This window comes from Mustela nigripes, chromosome 12 (genome assembly GCF_022355385.1).
Source record: "Mustela nigripes isolate SB6536 chromosome 12, MUSNIG.SB6536, whole genome shotgun sequence".
NCBI classification, from domain to species: domain Eukaryota; kingdom Metazoa; phylum Chordata; class Mammalia; order Carnivora; family Mustelidae; genus Mustela; species Mustela nigripes.
In genome coordinates this window covers 39,475,818-39,494,122 of record NC_081568.1, presented here as the reverse complement: position 1 = coordinate 39,494,122, position 18,305 = coordinate 39,475,818, and the positions used below count along the sequence as shown (strand labels likewise).

The window sequence follows — 18,305 nt, the reverse complement described above, 5'->3', positions numbered from 1 at the left end:
TCCGTGCTTCCTGAAGCCCTTCACTAAGTCACCCCACAGTGTTCAAATGGATGCCTAACAGAGTTTGGGTCCTCTTCTAATTCTACCCTAGGCACAAGATTACAGATCCCAGAAGCTCATTACCCAACTATTCAAACTCTAAAATGATAGCACCGTCCTAAGAAGTACTCTCAGAACTTTCTCTGAAGAGTAACCCACTCCCTGTCTGGAAATACTTTAAGGAGGCAGCTACCTGCCCACCATCCATCATACACTCCGAAAAAGAGGCCAGCTGTCCACATCCCTATTTGATTCCCAACCTGCAGGACAACAGTCTGAAACATATTAGGGTATCTCTGTCCAAATCATCCCTTTCAGCCTCAACAACATATTCCAGACCATCTGCTCTAATGGCCAGGCTTTACCTTTCTGAACGTGAATGATGTCGGGGAAGTTGGCCAGGTGCCCCTGATACAGCGCTAACAGGTCCATGACCGGGTCCAGGTCCTGCCTGGGCTGCTCGGCAAAGAGCTCGCCGATGGCGTCGTAGGCATCTCCGGTGAAGGCGATGGCCTGGTTCAGGCCGGCGGAGAAGGCCTGCTGGTCCAGCTCGAAGGCCTGGCTGAGGCCGCGGAAGGACTGGCCCACCTTCTGATACTCCTTCTTGAAGCCTGTCACCTGCTTGCGCGCGAACTCGTTGGCCGTGTGGTTGAGCTGCAGCGCGCTGTCGTCCATCTTCTTGGTGAAGCACTTGAAGCCGTCAATCTTGCTCTCCACCTCCTGCAGGTCGAGGGCGGCGGCGGGGGGCGTGCTCAGAGTCAGGAAGAAGTTGGCGCCCACCATCTCGTCTTTCTCGGCCTTCCGCTTGCCCTGTTTCCAGGCCTTCTCGTCCGTGCTGCTGGGACAGGTCAGAAAGTGCTGGAAAACGTCGCACTGCGCCAGCACGGGGTGGCTGGCCATGTGGTTCATCCACCAGATCAGGCCCTTCCTGCGCTTGGAGATGAAGTCCTCCTCGAAGCGGCCGGTGGCCTGCTTCTCGGGCAGGTGCGGCACCGAGATGACGGGGAACTTTTCGGCCAGGCGCGCGTACAGCCAGTCGAAGTGCTTGTAGCGCCGGTGTACCGGCACCTGCGTGTGCGTGGGGACCAGTTTGTAGGAAATGTAGCTCTTCATGCCCTTGAACTTGGTCTGTTTGGTGGGATCGTCGATGGTGCACTGGAAGGGGTAAGGGTTCTCCTGCCATTCGGGACCGTAGGGCCCCAGCACCACACACAGCTTGTCCCCATCCTTCACGAAGCCAGACGCTTCGCCCAGCACGAAGGCCTCGCCGCCTGACTTGACGAAGGTGGAGAAGCGGTTGAGGTTGCGGCTTACAGTGGCCGAGCTCTTGGCCCCCGACGGATGGTGCTGCGGGGGCGCCGAGCCGCCGCGGGACCCCAGCGACAGGTCGGAGCGCGTGGACAGACGGTAGCGGCTGGCCGCGCCGCCCGCGGACGATGAGCCGTCGAGGTCTGGGTACGCGCTGCTGCCCAGCGCGCCCGGCTCGTCGGCCACCGTGGAGCTGTCGTCCCACTCGTCGTCCCAGTCATCGTCGCTGCCCTGGCTGGCCTGGTAGCCACCGCCGTAGAGCTGCTGAGGCGACGGCTGCAGGGCGCCCCCGCCGTACGGGTAGCCCGCGGCCGGCGGCTGGAAGGTGCTCGGCGGAGGCGCCTGCTGCGGTTGCAGCAGCGGCTGGAAGGCGTCGGGCGGCGGCTTGAAGGAGGCGGGTGGCGCGGCGGGCAGGGGATCGAAGCCGCCAGGCGGGACGTTGGCGTAGCGAGCCGGGGCTCCCGGGCCGCCGTCGCCCGCCGGGCCGGGCTCCGGGGCGCGGATCACCTGCACGTACGAGGCCGGGAAGAGGCCACGGTCGCCGCGGCTGTTGACCCCCTCGAGCCAGCCCTCGATGTCCTGTTCGCTGCACAGGCTCAGCACCTCGTGCTCCCGCAGCGAGATCTCACCCGGGTTCTCCGACCTAAAGTCGTACAGCGCCCGGGCGCGCAGCGCCATGGTCCCGGGGCCTCGGCGGGCGGCCCCCGACTCCCTACGCCGCGAGCCCGGGGCCCGCCCGAAGGGTCCGCGGTGTCGCCCACGTCCCGGCGCGCGGAACGGAGCCCAAAAGACAGCGCGCAGCCCCGCGCCCCGGCCCGCCGGTCGCGCCCTCCGCGCAGCTCAGCTCGCAGCGCCGACTGCCTCGCTGGGCCGCCGCCGCCGCCGCCGCAGCCGGCTGGGGGCGGGGCCCGCGGCCTCCCACGTACCCAGCTGCGCTAATCCACGGCCGAGAGCCGCGCGCCAGGCGAGAGCAAGCGATGGCCGAGCCGCCGCATCCGTCCGCAGGGCCCACTCCGCGGCCGCCACTGCCCCCTCCAGGCCGGCGCCGCGCCATCAGGCGCCCGGTGAAGGTTTCCACTCAGAAGCCTTGGGTGGGAAATTGGGCTCTTAGATGACAAAAACGTGTCCTAGAAAGTAAATTAATAGTCGCATTCCTGACAAACGTTCCTACTCTGAGCGCTCAGTGAGTGCTTCTAGAATAATTTAGCCACACATCTCACGAAGGATTTTCAGCGGCGATTAGCGACCGCACCAAGAAGAAAAACAAGATGCCTGTGCCCGGCGCTGTCCGCGCCTTTCCATCTTCCGCCCGCTGGAACCTTCTGGCAAGAAGGGGAGGAGGAGGACTCGAGCAAAGTAAGGAAGGTGTTGTGCTTGACAAATTAAGAGGCTAAGGGTGGTAGAGACGGTGGGAGGAGGTGTCGGTGTCGGAGAGTTTACAGTAATGTAAGTGGGCACGGGGGGGCTGGCATTCTGAGTGCGTCCCTTCACCTCCCCGAGACCAGGTAGCGCTGGGGACGAGAGAGAGCTTTCAGTTCGGAGTCAGGCTGTTGGGTCCGAGTCTGCCTTCTGACACCACCTAGGTTATGACCTTGAGCAAGTCACCTGTACCTCCCTCCTGGGGTGGTTGTGGGATTCGATAATCATGTAGTCCCTAATTTACAGATGAGGAAAATGAAAGGGAGAGGTGAATACGCGGCAGATACTCTACAATGGGGAGTACAGTTCAGGTGTTTGCTGCCACTCGTGCTCACGTTACTGTTATTTGGGAAGGCAAAAACCCTGTCCTCCTTCGTAAGCAGAATAGGGATCCTAAAATCACAGTCCCAGAGCATATGCACCGGAAGGGCCCCCCGTGTTCACACCTGACTCCTAATCTGAGATCAGTGACCATCTCTCTCCATTCATCTTTGTCTCACTCAATTTATATTATCTTTAAGATAAGTCGATTTTTAAAAATCACTTCCTGAATTATTAATCAACTCCAATCTCCAAAGTCGCCTTGTTTCACATCTTCTTTTCTTTCTCTGTGTAATTTGCCCGAAGCGTTTTCTTCTCATAATTATTAAGTCTAACCTAATTATTCCTTTGAAGACACCTCTAATTGGGATTCACAATTCATATGCCATTAATTTCAGCCTGTCCTATGACCCTTTTCAAGCAAATCTGGGAAACAGGCCAGAAGAGTTTACAATTATTCTAAGGAAGGGCTGTGGTATTCTAAGCGTCTTGCACAAAACCACCAACCTAGTATACCAGAATTACTCCTACAGTATTTATCCCTAATACAAAAACCTTAATTCAACTCTGTAAGCAAATTCTGAATTACAGCATTTTTAGCTAAAAATTCTGGGTTACGATCCTTCTTAACAGTAAGCAACAGAGGTCACTGAATTTCAATGTCAACAGCTTATGTAGTCGGAAACATGAAGTCAACATTTATGAAACACTGAAAACATAATTGATTTTATTTATTGTTTTATATATATGTATATATATTATTTATTAATTATGAGAAGCTAATCTAGAATATTTAGGATAAATGCTTTGAATTTCACCCTTACTATTCATCTGGTAGCTACTTTTTTAGATTAAAGAGTTAATTAAGTAACAAGAAACGTGCAATGCTTCAGGTTTTGAAACAGAGAGACTGAAAATCTATTTCAGGTATGAAAATTCCAGGAATTTGAGGTGATATCTTTTACAGCCAGGTTGGGCTGCTCCTTAGAAACGGTGGTTGAGGAGTTACTGGATGTCAGAGGTTGTTTGCAGTACTAATGCCCATGCAAGTGTTCAGTTTGTAGGAGTCTGATGGGAGGCCAGTCATCAGGTTTGGTGAAGGACAGGGACAGGCTGTCGATGGTGCCTGGCTGTGTGGCACCTGAGTGGCTGGAAATGCCCCTTAGGGTCTTAGATATTTTTTTAAATGTGCTAAAGTATTAGAAATTTGTAAGTGTTCGCTCAGGGACATAAAGAGTAACGTGTTTTTAAAAGATTTCTCTAGTGGGGCGCCTGGGTGGCTTAGTTGTAAAGCAGCTACCTTCAACTCAGGTCATGATACCAGAGTCATGGGATGGAGCCCCGTGTCGGGCTCCCTGCTCAGCAGGAAGCCTGCTTCTCCCTCTTCCTACCCCACTCCTCCTACTTGTGTTCCCTCTCTCACTGTCAAATAAATAAAATCTAAAAAAAAAAAAAAAAAGATTTCTCTAGAAAACGGAGCATATTATTCATAAGTTACATAATCGTTATAACCATCAACTATTTCTATTTCATTACATCTTCATAAAAACACGTCATTAGGGGACACTAAATGGCTCTACACACCCATATTTTCACACTTCTTCCTTTGGCCTGAGCGGCTTTATGTGGCCTGGCCCCTGCCTCTCTTTCCATTCCTTTCTTCCACTAGAGTGAAACCACAGTGGTTTCTTTGCTATTTCTGGAACAAGCCAAGCATATTTGTGCCTTGGATTTTTTTAATAGATTTTATTTTTTTAGAGAAGTTTTAGGTTCATGGCAAAATTGAGCAGAAGGTACAAGAGATTTTCCATATACCCATTTCATCCATGTGCATAGTCTCCTCCCTACCATCAACATTTCCAGTCAGAGTGATGCATTGGTTACTGTTACTTAACCTGCACTAGCACATAGTTATTGCTCAAAGTCCGTAATTGATATAAGGATTCTTAGTGTTGTACCTTCTATAGATTTGGACAAATGAATAATGACATGTATCTGCGTCTATCATTGTAATATCATACAGATTAGTTTCACTACCCTAAAAATCATCTGTTTTCTGCCTATTCATCTCTTCTTCCCTCCTAACCCCTGGCAAACACTGATCTTTTCTACTGTCTCCATAGTTTTGCCTCTTCCAGAGTGTCGTACAGTTGGAATCGTACAGTATGTAGCCTTTAACCTTCCTCCATGTCTCTTTATAGCTTGATAACTCATTTCTTCTCAGCCATAACAATATTCTGTTGTCTGTATGGGTCACAATTTATTTATTACTTACCTACCAGAATGATATCTCGGTTGCTTCTAGATTTTGGCAACTATGAATAAAGCTGCTATAAACATCCCTCTGCAGGTTTTTGTCTGGATGTAAGTTTTAAACTCCTTTGGGTAAATGCCAAGGAGTAGGATTACTGGATTGTATGGTGAGGGTATATTTAGTTTTGTAAGAAACTGCCAACTTCCAAAACAACTCTACCACTTTACATTACCACCAGCATGAATGAGAATTCCTGTTACTCCACATCCTTGTTAGCATTTGGTATTGTCAGTGTTCTGGGTTTTGGCCATTCTGGTAAGTGTGTAGTGGTATCTTATTGTTTTAATCTGCATTTCCCTGATGACATATGATGTAGAGCATTTTTTAATGTGCTGATTTGCTATCCATATATCTTCTGCAGAGAGGTAGTCTGTTAAGATCTTTGGCCCATAAGGGTTGTTACCTTATTGTTGAGTGTTTAAGAATTTTTCTGTATATTGGAAATAAATCTTTTATCACATGTATCTTTTGGAAATATTGCTCTCAGTCTGTGACTTTTCTTCTCATACTCTTGGCATTGTCTTTCCCAAAGCAGAAGTTTTTAATTTTAATGAAGTCCAGCTTATCAATTATTTCTTTCATGGATCCCGCCTTTGGAGTTATGTCTAAAAAGTCATTGCCATGCCCAAAGTCATCTGGATTTTCTCTTATGTTATCTTCTATGAGTTTTATAATCTGCATTCCATATTGAGGTCTCTGATCCATTTTAATTTATTTTTGTGGGAGGTGTAAGGTCTGTGTCTAGGTTTATTTCTTTTTCCATGCAGATGTCCAGCTGCTCTGGCACCAGTTGTCAAAAAGACTATCTGTGCCTCTTTGTGTTGTCTTTGCTCCTTTGCCAAAGATCAGTTGACTATATTTATATAAAACTGTTTCTGAGCTCTCTATTCTGTCCCATTGATCTGTCTGTCTATTCTTTCACCAATACCACACTGTCTGCTTACTGCAGGCCTAGAGGAAGACTTAAAGTAGTGTCAGTCCTCTTTGTTCTTCTACTTTAGTATTGTCTTGGCGATTCAGTCTTCTGCCTCTACATGTAGACTCTATAAAGAGTGTTGATCTAGAAGATAAAGCTGGGATTTTTTAAAGTTTTTAAAAATATTTTATTTATTTGTCAGAGAGAGAGAGAGAGAACACAAACAGTGAGATTGGCAGGCAGAGGGAGAAGCAGGCTCCCTGCTGAGCAAGGCACCCATTGCAGGACTCAATCCCAGGACCCTGGGGTCACGACCTGAGCCAAAGGCAATTGCTTAACCAGCTGAGCCACCCAGGCATCTCAATGCTGAGATTTTGATTAGGATTACATGGAATCTACAGATCAAGTTGGAAAGAGCTGACATCTTGAGTATTCCTATCCAAGAACATGGAATATCCTTTTACTTAGTTACTTAATTTCTTTCAACAGAGTTTTATTTCTCCTCATAGAGATCTTGTACATATGTTGTTGGATTTATACCTAAGTATTTCATTTCCAGAGGGTGCTAAGGTACATGGAATCGTGTTTTCAATTTCAATTCCACTTGTTCACTGTTAGTATGTGTAGGAAAACAGTTGAATTTTGCATAGTAACTGTGCATCCTACTATCTTGCTATAATCACTTTTGAGCTCTAGGGGTGGGGAGAAGGGTTTAATTGATTCTCTTGGGTTTTTTACATAGACAATCATGTCATCTGCAAACAAAGATGGTTTTATTTCCTCCTAATCTGTATACCTTTTATTTCATGGTCTTCTTCATTGCATTAGCTAGGACTTCCATTATGATGTTGAAAAACATTGGTGAGGAAGACTTCTTTGCCTTATTCCTGATCTTAGTGAGAATGCTTCAGGCTTTTTACCACTAAGTGCAAAGTTAGGCATAAGGTCTTTTTGTAGATATTCTTTATCAAGTAGAGGAAGTTCCCATCTATTCTTAGTTTACTGAAAGTTTTTATCATGAATGGGTCTTGGGTTTTATCAAATGATTTTTCTGCTTCTATTGAAATGATCATATGATTTTTCTTCTTTGACTTATTGATATGATAGGTTATATTAATTGATTTTCAAATGTGACCCAGCCTGGCATACCTACATGATCCCACTAGGCCACAGTATATAATTTGTTTTATGTGCTGTTGGATTTGATTTGATAATATTTTGTTGTATTTATGCTCATGAGAAATATTCATCTTTAGTTTTCTTGTGACATCTGTTTGGTTTGGGTATTAGAGTGATGCTGGCCTCATAGAATGAGTTAGGAAGTATTTCCTCTGCATCTATCTTCTGAAAGAGATTGTAGGGAATTTATATAATTTCTTCCTTAAATGTTTGGTGGAATTCACCAGTGAACCTGTAAGGGCCTATTCAGCCAGAGCGGCCCCACCCTGGTTGAACTGCCATTTTGTTGTAAAACTTAAATTGATCTTGCCCCCCCACCCCAGGGGAACTTACTTAAAAACAAGTCCGGGAAACCAGTCCCACGTAACAAAGTCCAAGTACAAGGGCGGGTCAGGCCAGGTGGAGGTATTCAATCAGTGGGGGCGCACACTGTCTCCTAGCTACCAAGGAGTATGCGCCCTGCCCTTTGGGAGCCTTTTGGCACCAATCCTAACCAAGGTGTGATAGACTGGTTCAAATGTCTACTAGGGTAAGTAATTCAGTTGGTCACCTAGCATCACTGTGGAGTTTCCTGTGTGTTTTACAATCTCATTGGCCACCTGTGTGTGGCCAGGCCCAACCACATGGCCTTTGCTCTATAAAAGTTAGTCTGTGAGGCAGGGAGGGGTCACCCTCTCTGTAGGGGCGGCCCCGACCAGTGTGTTTAATGGTCAGTCTGATTCCTGATGCGTGGCGCGAAATAAGGCTTTGCTTGACCTTCACTTTGTATCAGTCTCGCTCCTTTAATCACGGACCCATTATTGGGGTACCCAATTTGGGGGGACCCAGCAAACCCACCTGGGCCCAGTACTGTTTGTTTTGGAAGGTTTTTCATTATATTGGGCCTATGCAGTTGTCTATTTCTTCTTATGTGAATTTTGGCATATTGTGTCTTTTAAAGAATTCGTCCATTGCGAGTAGGCTATCACATTTGTAGGCACAGAGTTCTTCGTCGTATGCATTACTCTTTTAATGTCCTTGAGATCTGTAGTTCTATTTCCTCTTTAATGATAGTAGTAATTTGCGTTCTGTTTCTTAGCCTGGCTAGAGGCTTATTGATCTTTTCAAAGAAACAGCTTTCGATTTCATTGGTTCTGTTGATTTTCTGTTTTCAATTTCATTGATTTGTGCTCTATTTTTTTATTATTTCTTTTCTTCTGTTTACTTTTTATTTAATTTGCTCTTCTGTTTTAGTTTCTGAAGGTGGAAGCTTTGATAATTGAGTTTAGATTTTTCTGCTTTTCTAATATATGCACTCACAGCTATACATTTCCCTTTGACCCTTCTCACTGCATCCTACCTCTCACATTTTGTTACATTGTCTTTCCACTTTCATGTAGTCAAAAATATTTAATTTCTCTTGAGATTGCTTCTTTGATCCATGTGTTATTTAGAAGTATGTTGTTTAATCTCCATGTATTTGGGTATTTTCTAGCTATTTTTCTGTTACTGATTTTTAGTTTAGTTTCACTGTAGTTTGAGAGGAGACATTATATGATATCTATTCTTTTAAATCTGTTAAGGGGTGTTTTATGGCCCAAAGTATGGTCAATTTTGGTGAATGTTCTATATGAGTTTGAGAAAAATCTTTATTCTGCTGTTGTTGGATGAAGTTAGTCTATACCTTTCTATTAAATAAAGCTAATTGAGGGTGTTGTTGAGTTCAGCTCTATTCTTACTGATTTTCTGCTTGCTGGATCTGTCCATTTCTTTTCTTTCTTTTTCTTTCCTTTTTTTTTTCTTTTTTGAGATTTTATTTATTTGAGAGAGAGGGAGAGAGTGAGTGAGCACAAGTAAGAGGAGAGGCAGAGGGAGAAGCCAACTCCTCACTGAGCAGGGAGCCCCATGCGAGGCTCAATCCTGGGACTCCAGGATCATGACATAAACAGAAGGCAGACATTCAACCAAGTGAGCCACCTAGGCGCCCTTGGATTGTCCATTTCTTATAGAGAGGTGTTGAAATTTCCAACTATAATAGTAGATTCATCTATTTCTCTTTGAAGTCTTGTCAGTTTTTGCCTCATGTATTTTGCCACTGTGTTGTTTGTGCATACATGTTACAAATTATGTCTTCTTGGGGGAATTGACCTCTTTATCATTGTGCAATGTCCTTCTCTATCCCTGATAACTTTCCTTATTTTGAAATCTGCTCTGTCCAAAATTATTATAGCTACTCCTGCTTTCTTCTGATTAGTGTTAACATGATATATGTTTCTTGATCCATTTACTTTTAATCTGTATGTCTTTATATTTCAAGTGGATTTTTTTATAGACAACATATAATTGGGTCTTGATCTTCAATCCATTCCGACAATCTTTGTCTTAAAACTGGTACATTTAGACCATTACATTCAAAGTGATTATTGATTGAATTGGGTTAATATCTACCATATTTGTTACTGCTTTCAAGTTGTTGCCCTTGCTCTTTGTTTCCATTTTTGTCTTCTACTCTTTTCCTGCCATTTGTGGCTTTAAGTGAACATTTAATGATTCCATTTTTTTCTCTTTCCTTACATATCAATTATACTTCTTTTTTAGTAGCTCCCCTAGAGTTTGCAGTATGCATTTACAACTAATCCAAACCTGCTTTCAAATAACACTATAGGGGAGGTGAACCATGAGAGACTATGGACTCTGAAAAACAATCTGAGGGGTTTGAAGTGGCGGGGGGTGGGAGGTTGGGGGAACCAGGTGGTGGGTATTAGAGAGGGCATGGATTGCATGGAGCACTGGGGGTGGTGCAAAAACAATGAATTCTGTTATGCTGAAAATAAATTAAAAAAAAAAACCACTATACTATTTCATGGGTAGTGTGAATAGCAATATAACAACAAAATAATACTAATTCCCTCCTGTTCCTTGTTTTACTGATATCATCCATTTCACATATCTATAAGCACACATAAATGTGTATGTAGTCAAATAAAGCATTGCTATTATTTTTTTGAACAGTTATCTATTAGATCAATTAAGAAAAAGGAGAGATTTTATTCTACCTTTCCTTCTTCCTTCTCCAATATTCTTTTTTTCTTTATGTAGATTGGAGTTTCTAATCTATACCATATTCCTTCTCCCTGAAGAACTTCTAACATTTCTTGCAAAGCAGGTCTACTACCAATAAATTCTTCCCATTTTTGTTTGTCTGAGAAGTCTTAATTTCTCAGGCTTTGGAATTCCAACATCCCTGACATATAAGAACCTGGTTGTGATACTTGCTCTCTCCCTCTCTATTTAAACTGTGGGGTGTTTTGTTTTGTTTTGTGGGTTTTTGTTTGTTTGTTTTGCCTTTTAGTATGCCTTGTAATATTTTCTTCACAGCCAGGCATGTTGTACTAGGTAAAAGGAACTTTTGTAAATAGGCCTTTTGTTATGTGTGGTAAGGTACAGTGGGGAAGAGAAGTATTTTATGATGATGATTAGGCTCCAGTCTTATAGTGAGCCTCTGCCTCAGGACTGTGAACTTCACATGTGCTTCTCAGTTTTTTCCCTGCCCATAAGTAGCACAGAATGGCTACAGTGAGCTAGAATTGGGTATTCCCTTTCCTCCATGTCAGTTGGGCCCCAATAAAACTCCAGCACGCTAGGCTCGGGTTAAATAGTTTCTCCTGAGGTCAGACCTTGTTAAAAGAACAGAATGTTCTAGCATATTTAAAAATGGTTTCTTTTCTCCTTCCCCTGCCAGAAGATTTTTCTCCAGTATTCACTGTGAAGACCTGGTAGAGATCCAGGGGTGAAACTCACAAAAGTGTAGGGATGCTCTAATTACTGGGTTTCCCAAAAGTTTTTAACTCTGAGTTGTCCACACTGATCCTCAAGCAACTCACCAATTGCAGTTCAGGTTTTCCTACCATAGCACTATTTCCTACAGAGATTTGTGCTCTGATAAATTGGGATTCTCTGTATTCATCTGTCATTCTCTCCATTATGGATTTAGTGGTTTGCCCTGTGACTTCACATCTCTTATGGATCTAAGCAGATTTTATTTTTTCAGTTTACTTAGCTTTTTACTTCTCCTTAGAATGGAGTAGCAACTTACAAGCTCCTTACATGTCAGACCAGAAACCACAACTTGCCTCAGGTTTTGTCTTTGCTGGTTTTTTGCTTGTTTGTTTTGTTTTGTTTTGTTTTGTTTCTATCGGGAATCTTCTTCCCCCTGAGATCCACCATGCTGTATCTCCACTTCATTCACAATCACCGTGGCTCCTCTATCCCTCTTTTCTTCCTCTGCCTTAGAGAACCCCGAAGTAAGATGGAGAGGGCCTGGGTCCTGGGGTCACCAGCCCTCATCAGACTTTATGAAAAGAGAAACCTTTGTTGGTTAAGCCACTGAGATTGCATGATTTGTTTATTGATGCAGCTGGCTTTAATTATTTTAAGTAATACTCTCTCCCTCCTTTGCACCACCCCTCACCATCATCCAGTGCTTCTTTTTGTAGCACTGATTACCTACCATAAACACATGTATGTATTAATTGTCTCCTTTGTATATATTAATTTGTCTCCTTTCCAGAGCAGGAAGTTTGTTCCGGGCACTGAGGATACAGAAATGAACAAAACAGTGTGGTAGGCAACTAACAAATATTTGTTCAGTGAATTTCCTCCCTGGAGTCAGCTCTTCTCAGCAGCTCTTCATGTGTCTGGGTCTTTTTGCCTCTGCCCCTCTGTTTCCAGCTATAACAAAATGCTTCTAAGGGCAATTAAATGACACATCTCTTCAAATCAACATCCTTAAAGCTAACTCAACAATCCAGAACCGTACTCCAGATTTCCTGAGATTGCTGGAAATTCACCATTGGTTGATTTATATTTGTATTTGGCTGTTTGTATAGTATTATAAATTACACTATATTTATATTTACTTGAAAGCTCTTTGTAAAATATACCAAACATTACACAAATATATACATGGGATTTCATAAGAACTTTCACTTCTTAAAATCTTCTTTCCCGCTGTGCTTTCACCACAGCTCTTCCAGGGCCAGAGCAGATATTATCTCAACTGTCGCAAGGCAGGAAACCCTACCTCAGAGGGGTTTCTTGTGACATCACATGGCTGAGGAGTAGGCCAGGGGCTACTTAGCTGTCCTGAGAACTTTCATTTTCTGAATCATAGATCTGCCCTATTCTGGCTCCATAAAACTGCTGTTATTGAAGAGTAATGACCACTTGCTGGAACCTTTGTACCTTAGAATTAATAGAAGGCCTGGATTCAAAGAAAGTGCTAGGTCTGGAAGGAAAGCTACTTACTGTACCTCTTTGTCTACTTGGTTTCACCAGGAGTGTAAGCTACATGAGGACAAGGATTATATCTGCTTCGTTCACTGCTGTATGCTCTGCTCATGAATATTTTTCAAATGAATGAATAAATGAATGAACAAATGAAGCTTTTTGAACCTGTTTCTCAGTCTGAAAAATGGGAATAAAAAACTCACTTCAGGGGTTCATAGCAGGACTTAATGATGTAATAAGTTCAAATAGTGTTCATAAGTTCACACAACACTCAGAATGTAAAATTAATTTTAGTGTAATTTAAAATATAGTTGAATTATTAATTAAAATTAATTTCTCAAATTGTATAATTTGGTCATGAGGTGAGTGGAGAGCTCATTGACTTGGATGTATTTTCATATTTGGATTTTACGATGTGCATTTCTGCAGTATTATGTATAGCTGAGAATGTACCACAAGTCTTTAAAAAATTATCCACTGCTATTAAAGAAATCCCTCATTTTTCAAAACTGGACCTCTTTCACACATAACTCATTCCTACTCCAAAATCAAACCAAGGACCTGATCCAATATTCATTACCTGATAGCCCCTTTTATAAATTTTTCTCTTTCCTCAAATATGTGTTTCCTTAATTAACTCAGCTAGTAGCTGATGAGTGTGTTCTTATAGATACTTTTCTGTCCTCCTTTGGAATAGTGACCTGTTTTTCTTCCCATCATCAGTATATACACAATGTCATAGTTTATAAATCAGCTTTCCTTAATGTTTTATACCAGAAGTCACAAATTGCCAAGCCATGGCCTGAATCTGGCTGAGTTGTTTAGTTTGACAGGCATTTAAAATGTAGGGGACTTCTCATTAATTAAAAAATAGGGACTTTTGGGGCGCCTGGGTGGCTCAGTGGGTTAAGCCGCTGCCTTCGGCTCAGGTCATGATCTCAGGGTCCTGGGATCGAGTCCCGCATCGGGCTCTCTGCTCAGCAGGGAGCCTGCTTCCCTCTCTCTCTCTGCCTGCCTCTCCATCTACTTGTGATCTCTCTCTGTCAAATAAATAAATAAAATCTTAAAAAAAAATATAGGGACTTTTTACTTCTTTTGGAAAAAAAAAAAATCAGAAGATCTGGCTACACTGGGCCAGCACCTCTGCATAGCAATTATTAGCTTGTCCCCTTTACAGAGGGCTGTTACTGCTAATTTATCACAGTCCCCACTAATCTTTGGTGTCTTATAACCAAGACTACCTTCCATTTCAGGCCCTGTAGACCTAGACAGTTTGTCCCTCACACAGCTTTCAGGAAGAGAACAATCACCCGATCACCCTATGGCATCAGCACGGATAATTCAAATCTCTCTCTGCCACAGCTCTCTTCTGAGATCCACACTCATTTCTACATATATTCTGGACATTCTCCGCAGAATATCCGTCAGTCTGTCCTTCCTTCTTTGCTTGCTTCCTTCTGTCAAGAAAATAGGCACCAGAATGTAAAGAAGATACCTGCTTTATCCCTTATGTAGCTGGTGGGTGCAATTGGCATGCATGGGAACCATATGGTATGTGCTGTGGTTAAGGTGTATGCAGGAAGCTATGGAACTTAACAGACCAGGAAGGAAGTTGGGGAGTAGCCAGGGAAGGCTTTTAGAAGCAAATCGAAGCTAATTTGATTAACTCAGGCAAAAATGGGGTGGGAGAACGGTAGAGGATGACATTTTTTCCAAGAGCATTGATAGAAGCCAGAGACATTAAGGGCCCATTCTGCCTCCTTCGTTTATTATACCAATGTTTGAGTGTCTACTCTGTGCAGGCTATTCATAGAACTAGTGGTAACCAAGACTGAAATAGTCCCATGGAAATTAGAATCGAGAGGGGTCTGGGAAAACAAGTAGATGGAGGGTCATTCCCTGAGATGAGGCATACTAATGTCTAAGACAAGGAAATGATTGGAAGAGAAATAATATGTATATAATAGAACATTTGTCACACTAAGAACTTAACATAGCTTTGTAGAAGAGTATTGCTATCTACAAATTAGAGTTTGTAAGGGTAACACTATGAGCTAATCTAGCAATCTAACCTACATGGGCTAGGTACAGAGCAGAACTATTATTTAAACATGGGTGGGTGCTTCAATATGAGATATAAATAACATTTTAAGTAAAAGTCATCAATTCAAATGCCTGCCTGATACAGGCAAGTCACATGACCAGGCCTGGTGGAGGGGTGCAAACAGTTAGGGAGTTGGGGCTTGCAATAAACTGAGGAGAGAGTATCTCATCTAAAGAGAACAGAGATTCATCCCCTGCCCCTTGGTGACAGGCTAGATATGGGCTGTACATTGCCGTATGACTTGATTTTGCCCATTTCCAATCAGGGTAGTAGAACTGATTTTCTCCAGAGCAGCTATGAACCAGTGCCTCCTTTAGAGAAAATCTCTGCTCCTTTTAAGATGACAAATGTCGGGCGCCTGGGTGGCTCAGTGGGTTAAGCTGCTGCCTTCGGCTCAGGTCATGATGTCAGGGTCCTGGGATCGAGTCCCACATCGGGCTCTCTGCTCAGCAGGGAGCCTGCTTCCCTCTCTCTCTCTCTCTCTCTGCCTGCCTCTCCGACTACTTGTGATTTCTCTCTGTCAAATAAATAAATAAATAAATCTTAAAAAAAAAAAAAAAAGATGACAAATGTCATTCAAATGTCTCCTGTCACAAATGTTCCTGTCAGAGGAAAAGGCAGGCTGCTTGGGATGAAACATTTTCTCTGTCCCATCTATGCATATTGGCCCAACTGATAGAACTTGTTTATAAAAATCAGAGGAGGAGTGAGGAGTAGTGGAATGGATCAGATGACTTTTCTTTTCTTTTTTTTTTTTAAGATTTTATTTATTTGACAGAGAGAGATATTGCAAGTAGGCAGAGAGGCAGGCAGTGAGAGAGGGAGAAGCAGGCTCCCCGCTGAGCAGAGAGCCCAATGTGGGGCTAAATCCCAGTACCCTGAGATCATGACCTGAGCCAAAGGCAGAGGCTTAACCCCCTGAGCCACCCAGGTGCCCCCAGATGACTTTTCAATGGCAGAAATAGCACTGACATCAACAAATTTGCTTCAAGATCTACAGCACCACTAAATGCCATCATCACAGTTTTCTTTTTCTTTTTTTTAAGATTTTATTTATTTATTTATTTGATGAGGGGAGAGAGAGAGAGCACAAGTAGCAGAGCAGCAGGGGGAGAGAGAGGTAGAATAAGGCTTCCCCCTGAGCAGGGAGCCCAATGTGGAGCTCCATCCCAGGATGCTGGGATCATGACCCAAGCCAAGGGTAGATGCTTAACTGACTGAGCAACCCTCATGACCTGTCTAGGTATATTTCTGAGTCAGTTTAGAGAACTGTGATGAGGAACGCTTAGGTGGCTCCGCTGGTTATGCGTCTGCCTTAGGCTCAAGTCCTGTTCCCGGGGTCCTGGGATTGAGCCCCATATTGGGCTCCCTGCTCAGTGGGAAGCCTGCTTCTCTCTCTCCCTGTGCCCCTCTCCCTGCTTGTGCACACTCACTCTCTCTTTCTCTCACTCTCTCTCTCTGTGTCAAATAAATAAATAAATAAATCTTTAAAAGAAATATACCTAGAGAAGAATTTGAAAAGGAAAAAGTATATATTGGACTCATTTAATCTAGGATATTACACACATACATATGCATATATCAGATACACTGCTTTTATATTGGATAATTTTTTTTAAATTAAGGCTCAGGTAAATAAAACATGTTCAGTGAACATGGACAATTTTCTTTTTAGCAAACCTTATGAATGAATTCCTTGGGAAAGAATCCTTTTAACATATGAAACAGACATGTAGAGGTTCCTTATAAATTTATATTCCTATATAAATTCATACAAATTCTATAAATTTATGTTTCTATATTAAATATCTGGAGATTAGTCTGATGGCTAAATCAGGCATGTAGAAAAATTATAAACCTGACATGTTTTTTTTGAACAGCATTGTTTTCCTGGGAAGTACATAAGAGGCTTAAGCTTTATGCCTTGATGCAAAGAGGCAGGGTGGGTTAGGAGCTGGCAGAAGACCTCACACTGTGTCATTTCTGTGTCTATAAGGGAAGAGCGTTTGCACCACCGGGTTGATTACCAAAGCTGAACTCTCAGGAGGAAGAGATTTTGCCCCATTGAGATAATCGGGCTCTTCTCAACCCCAGCAGACTCCCAGGGGACCCAGCTTCCACGGTAAGTCAAACTACTACTAAAGGAAACGGAATGCATGTTCTTATCTAATTAAAGTGGGATTTTTTTCCTTCCAGAGGAATCCTAAGAAAGCTGTTAGCATTGCCCTTTTGGGCTGCTGATTGGAATCAGGTCTTCCATAAATTGTAAGCCAATTTGATCAGCTTATTGAAGCGTGGTCTTCTGTATCTGCAGTTGTATAAGTGTGAATACTTGGAGAAACTGCTTGTGGGTTAGAGCCATGAGAAGGGTCATGTGGGGACAATATTTGTCCTCCATTCAACTTTCAATTGTATCTAATGATAACCTATGATAAGAAAGGAAAAGAATCTCCAACTTTGGCTCTGATTGGTCCATAAGTACTTTTCTGGTCTTCACAGAGGGGCAAGGTTATGGGGGGAGAAGGAACTTGCAATAATAGCCACCTTACGAGTTAGATGACTTGACTGAAAATTTTCAGGATATTTCTGTTGGGTTTTTTCCCTCTGTTCAGAGTCATAAGAACTGGCCATGCTTAGTTCATCAACAATTTAACAAATATCTCTTAAGCACCTAAGTGTGCCAGTACTGGAAATAAAAATATTAATAAATCATATAAGTCTGTGGGGATGGGAACAGGAAGTTAAGGCAAAGAGAAATAGACACAAATGAATCACTTGATCCTTTCAATACAGTGTGTTAATCAAGTATGTTATATAGACAAATATATATATATGTGTTATAGGTCAGTATATATGTATATATGTATGTATATGCATATAGATACATATCTCATATGTATATATAAAATACCAGGGACTAATTTTATGTAAATTACTGTGTTAATTATATTACAAACATTATCACACTTAATATTCACTCAAAAGTGTTGTTTTGAGGATTGTCATTCCCAGATTATAAAGGAGGAGAATGTAGACTCAGAATATAATACTTTCCTAAGGTCAAAAGCTGATAAGTCCAGTTATGGGATTAAATCCAGGTGGGCCTGGTGCCAAGCCTCTGTTCTCAGGCACCTCACTGGACTCCCTCTCATGGGAAAGACACATAGAAGAATAGGGGTAATACCTGAGACCTTATGTTTTATTTTGTTTTAGGTATCTGTCTTTTGTGCAGATATTAAATTCACATGACTAAAAACTCAACAACACTAAAGCGTGCAGTGGGAGGTTTAGCTCCCATACTGACCACTCTCTACTTCCAATCTTCGCCATCCTTGTCCAAAAGCAAAAACTTCTGTACTTCCTTGTTGTTACTCAAGAGTTCCCTTAAACAAACATGTTTATTCCTCCCCCTCCACTACACAGAGAGGTACACAATA

The 18,305-nt window shown here is 43.0% G+C and overlaps 1 protein-coding gene and 1 long non-coding RNA gene across 6 annotated transcripts in view; one reads left to right on the top strand and one right to left on the bottom strand.

The window, feature by feature from the left end:
* SNX18 (sorting nexin 18) overlaps positions 1–2,171 on the bottom strand; it is a 30,123-nt gene extending 27,952 nt beyond the window's left edge. Inside the window, exon 1 of the mRNA XM_059417116.1 lies at positions 405–2,171. Within this exon, the coding sequence (XP_059273099.1) occupies positions 405–2,025 (1,621 nt within the window). The 5' untranslated portion in view covers positions 2,026–2,171. The remainder of the gene's footprint in view (positions 1–404) is intronic.
* A 222-nt stretch (positions 2,172–2,393) lies between these two features.
* Positions 2,394–18,305, top strand: part of LOC132027773 (uncharacterized) — a 121,316-nt gene continuing 105,404 nt past the window's right edge. For all 5 annotated transcript variants that reach the window (XR_009407201.1, XR_009407198.1, XR_009407200.1 and 2 more), the window contains exons 1-2: positions 2,394–2,703; positions 16,865–16,990. This is a non-coding gene — a long non-coding RNA (uncharacterized LOC132027773). The remainder of the gene's footprint in view (positions 2,704–16,864; positions 16,991–18,305) is intronic.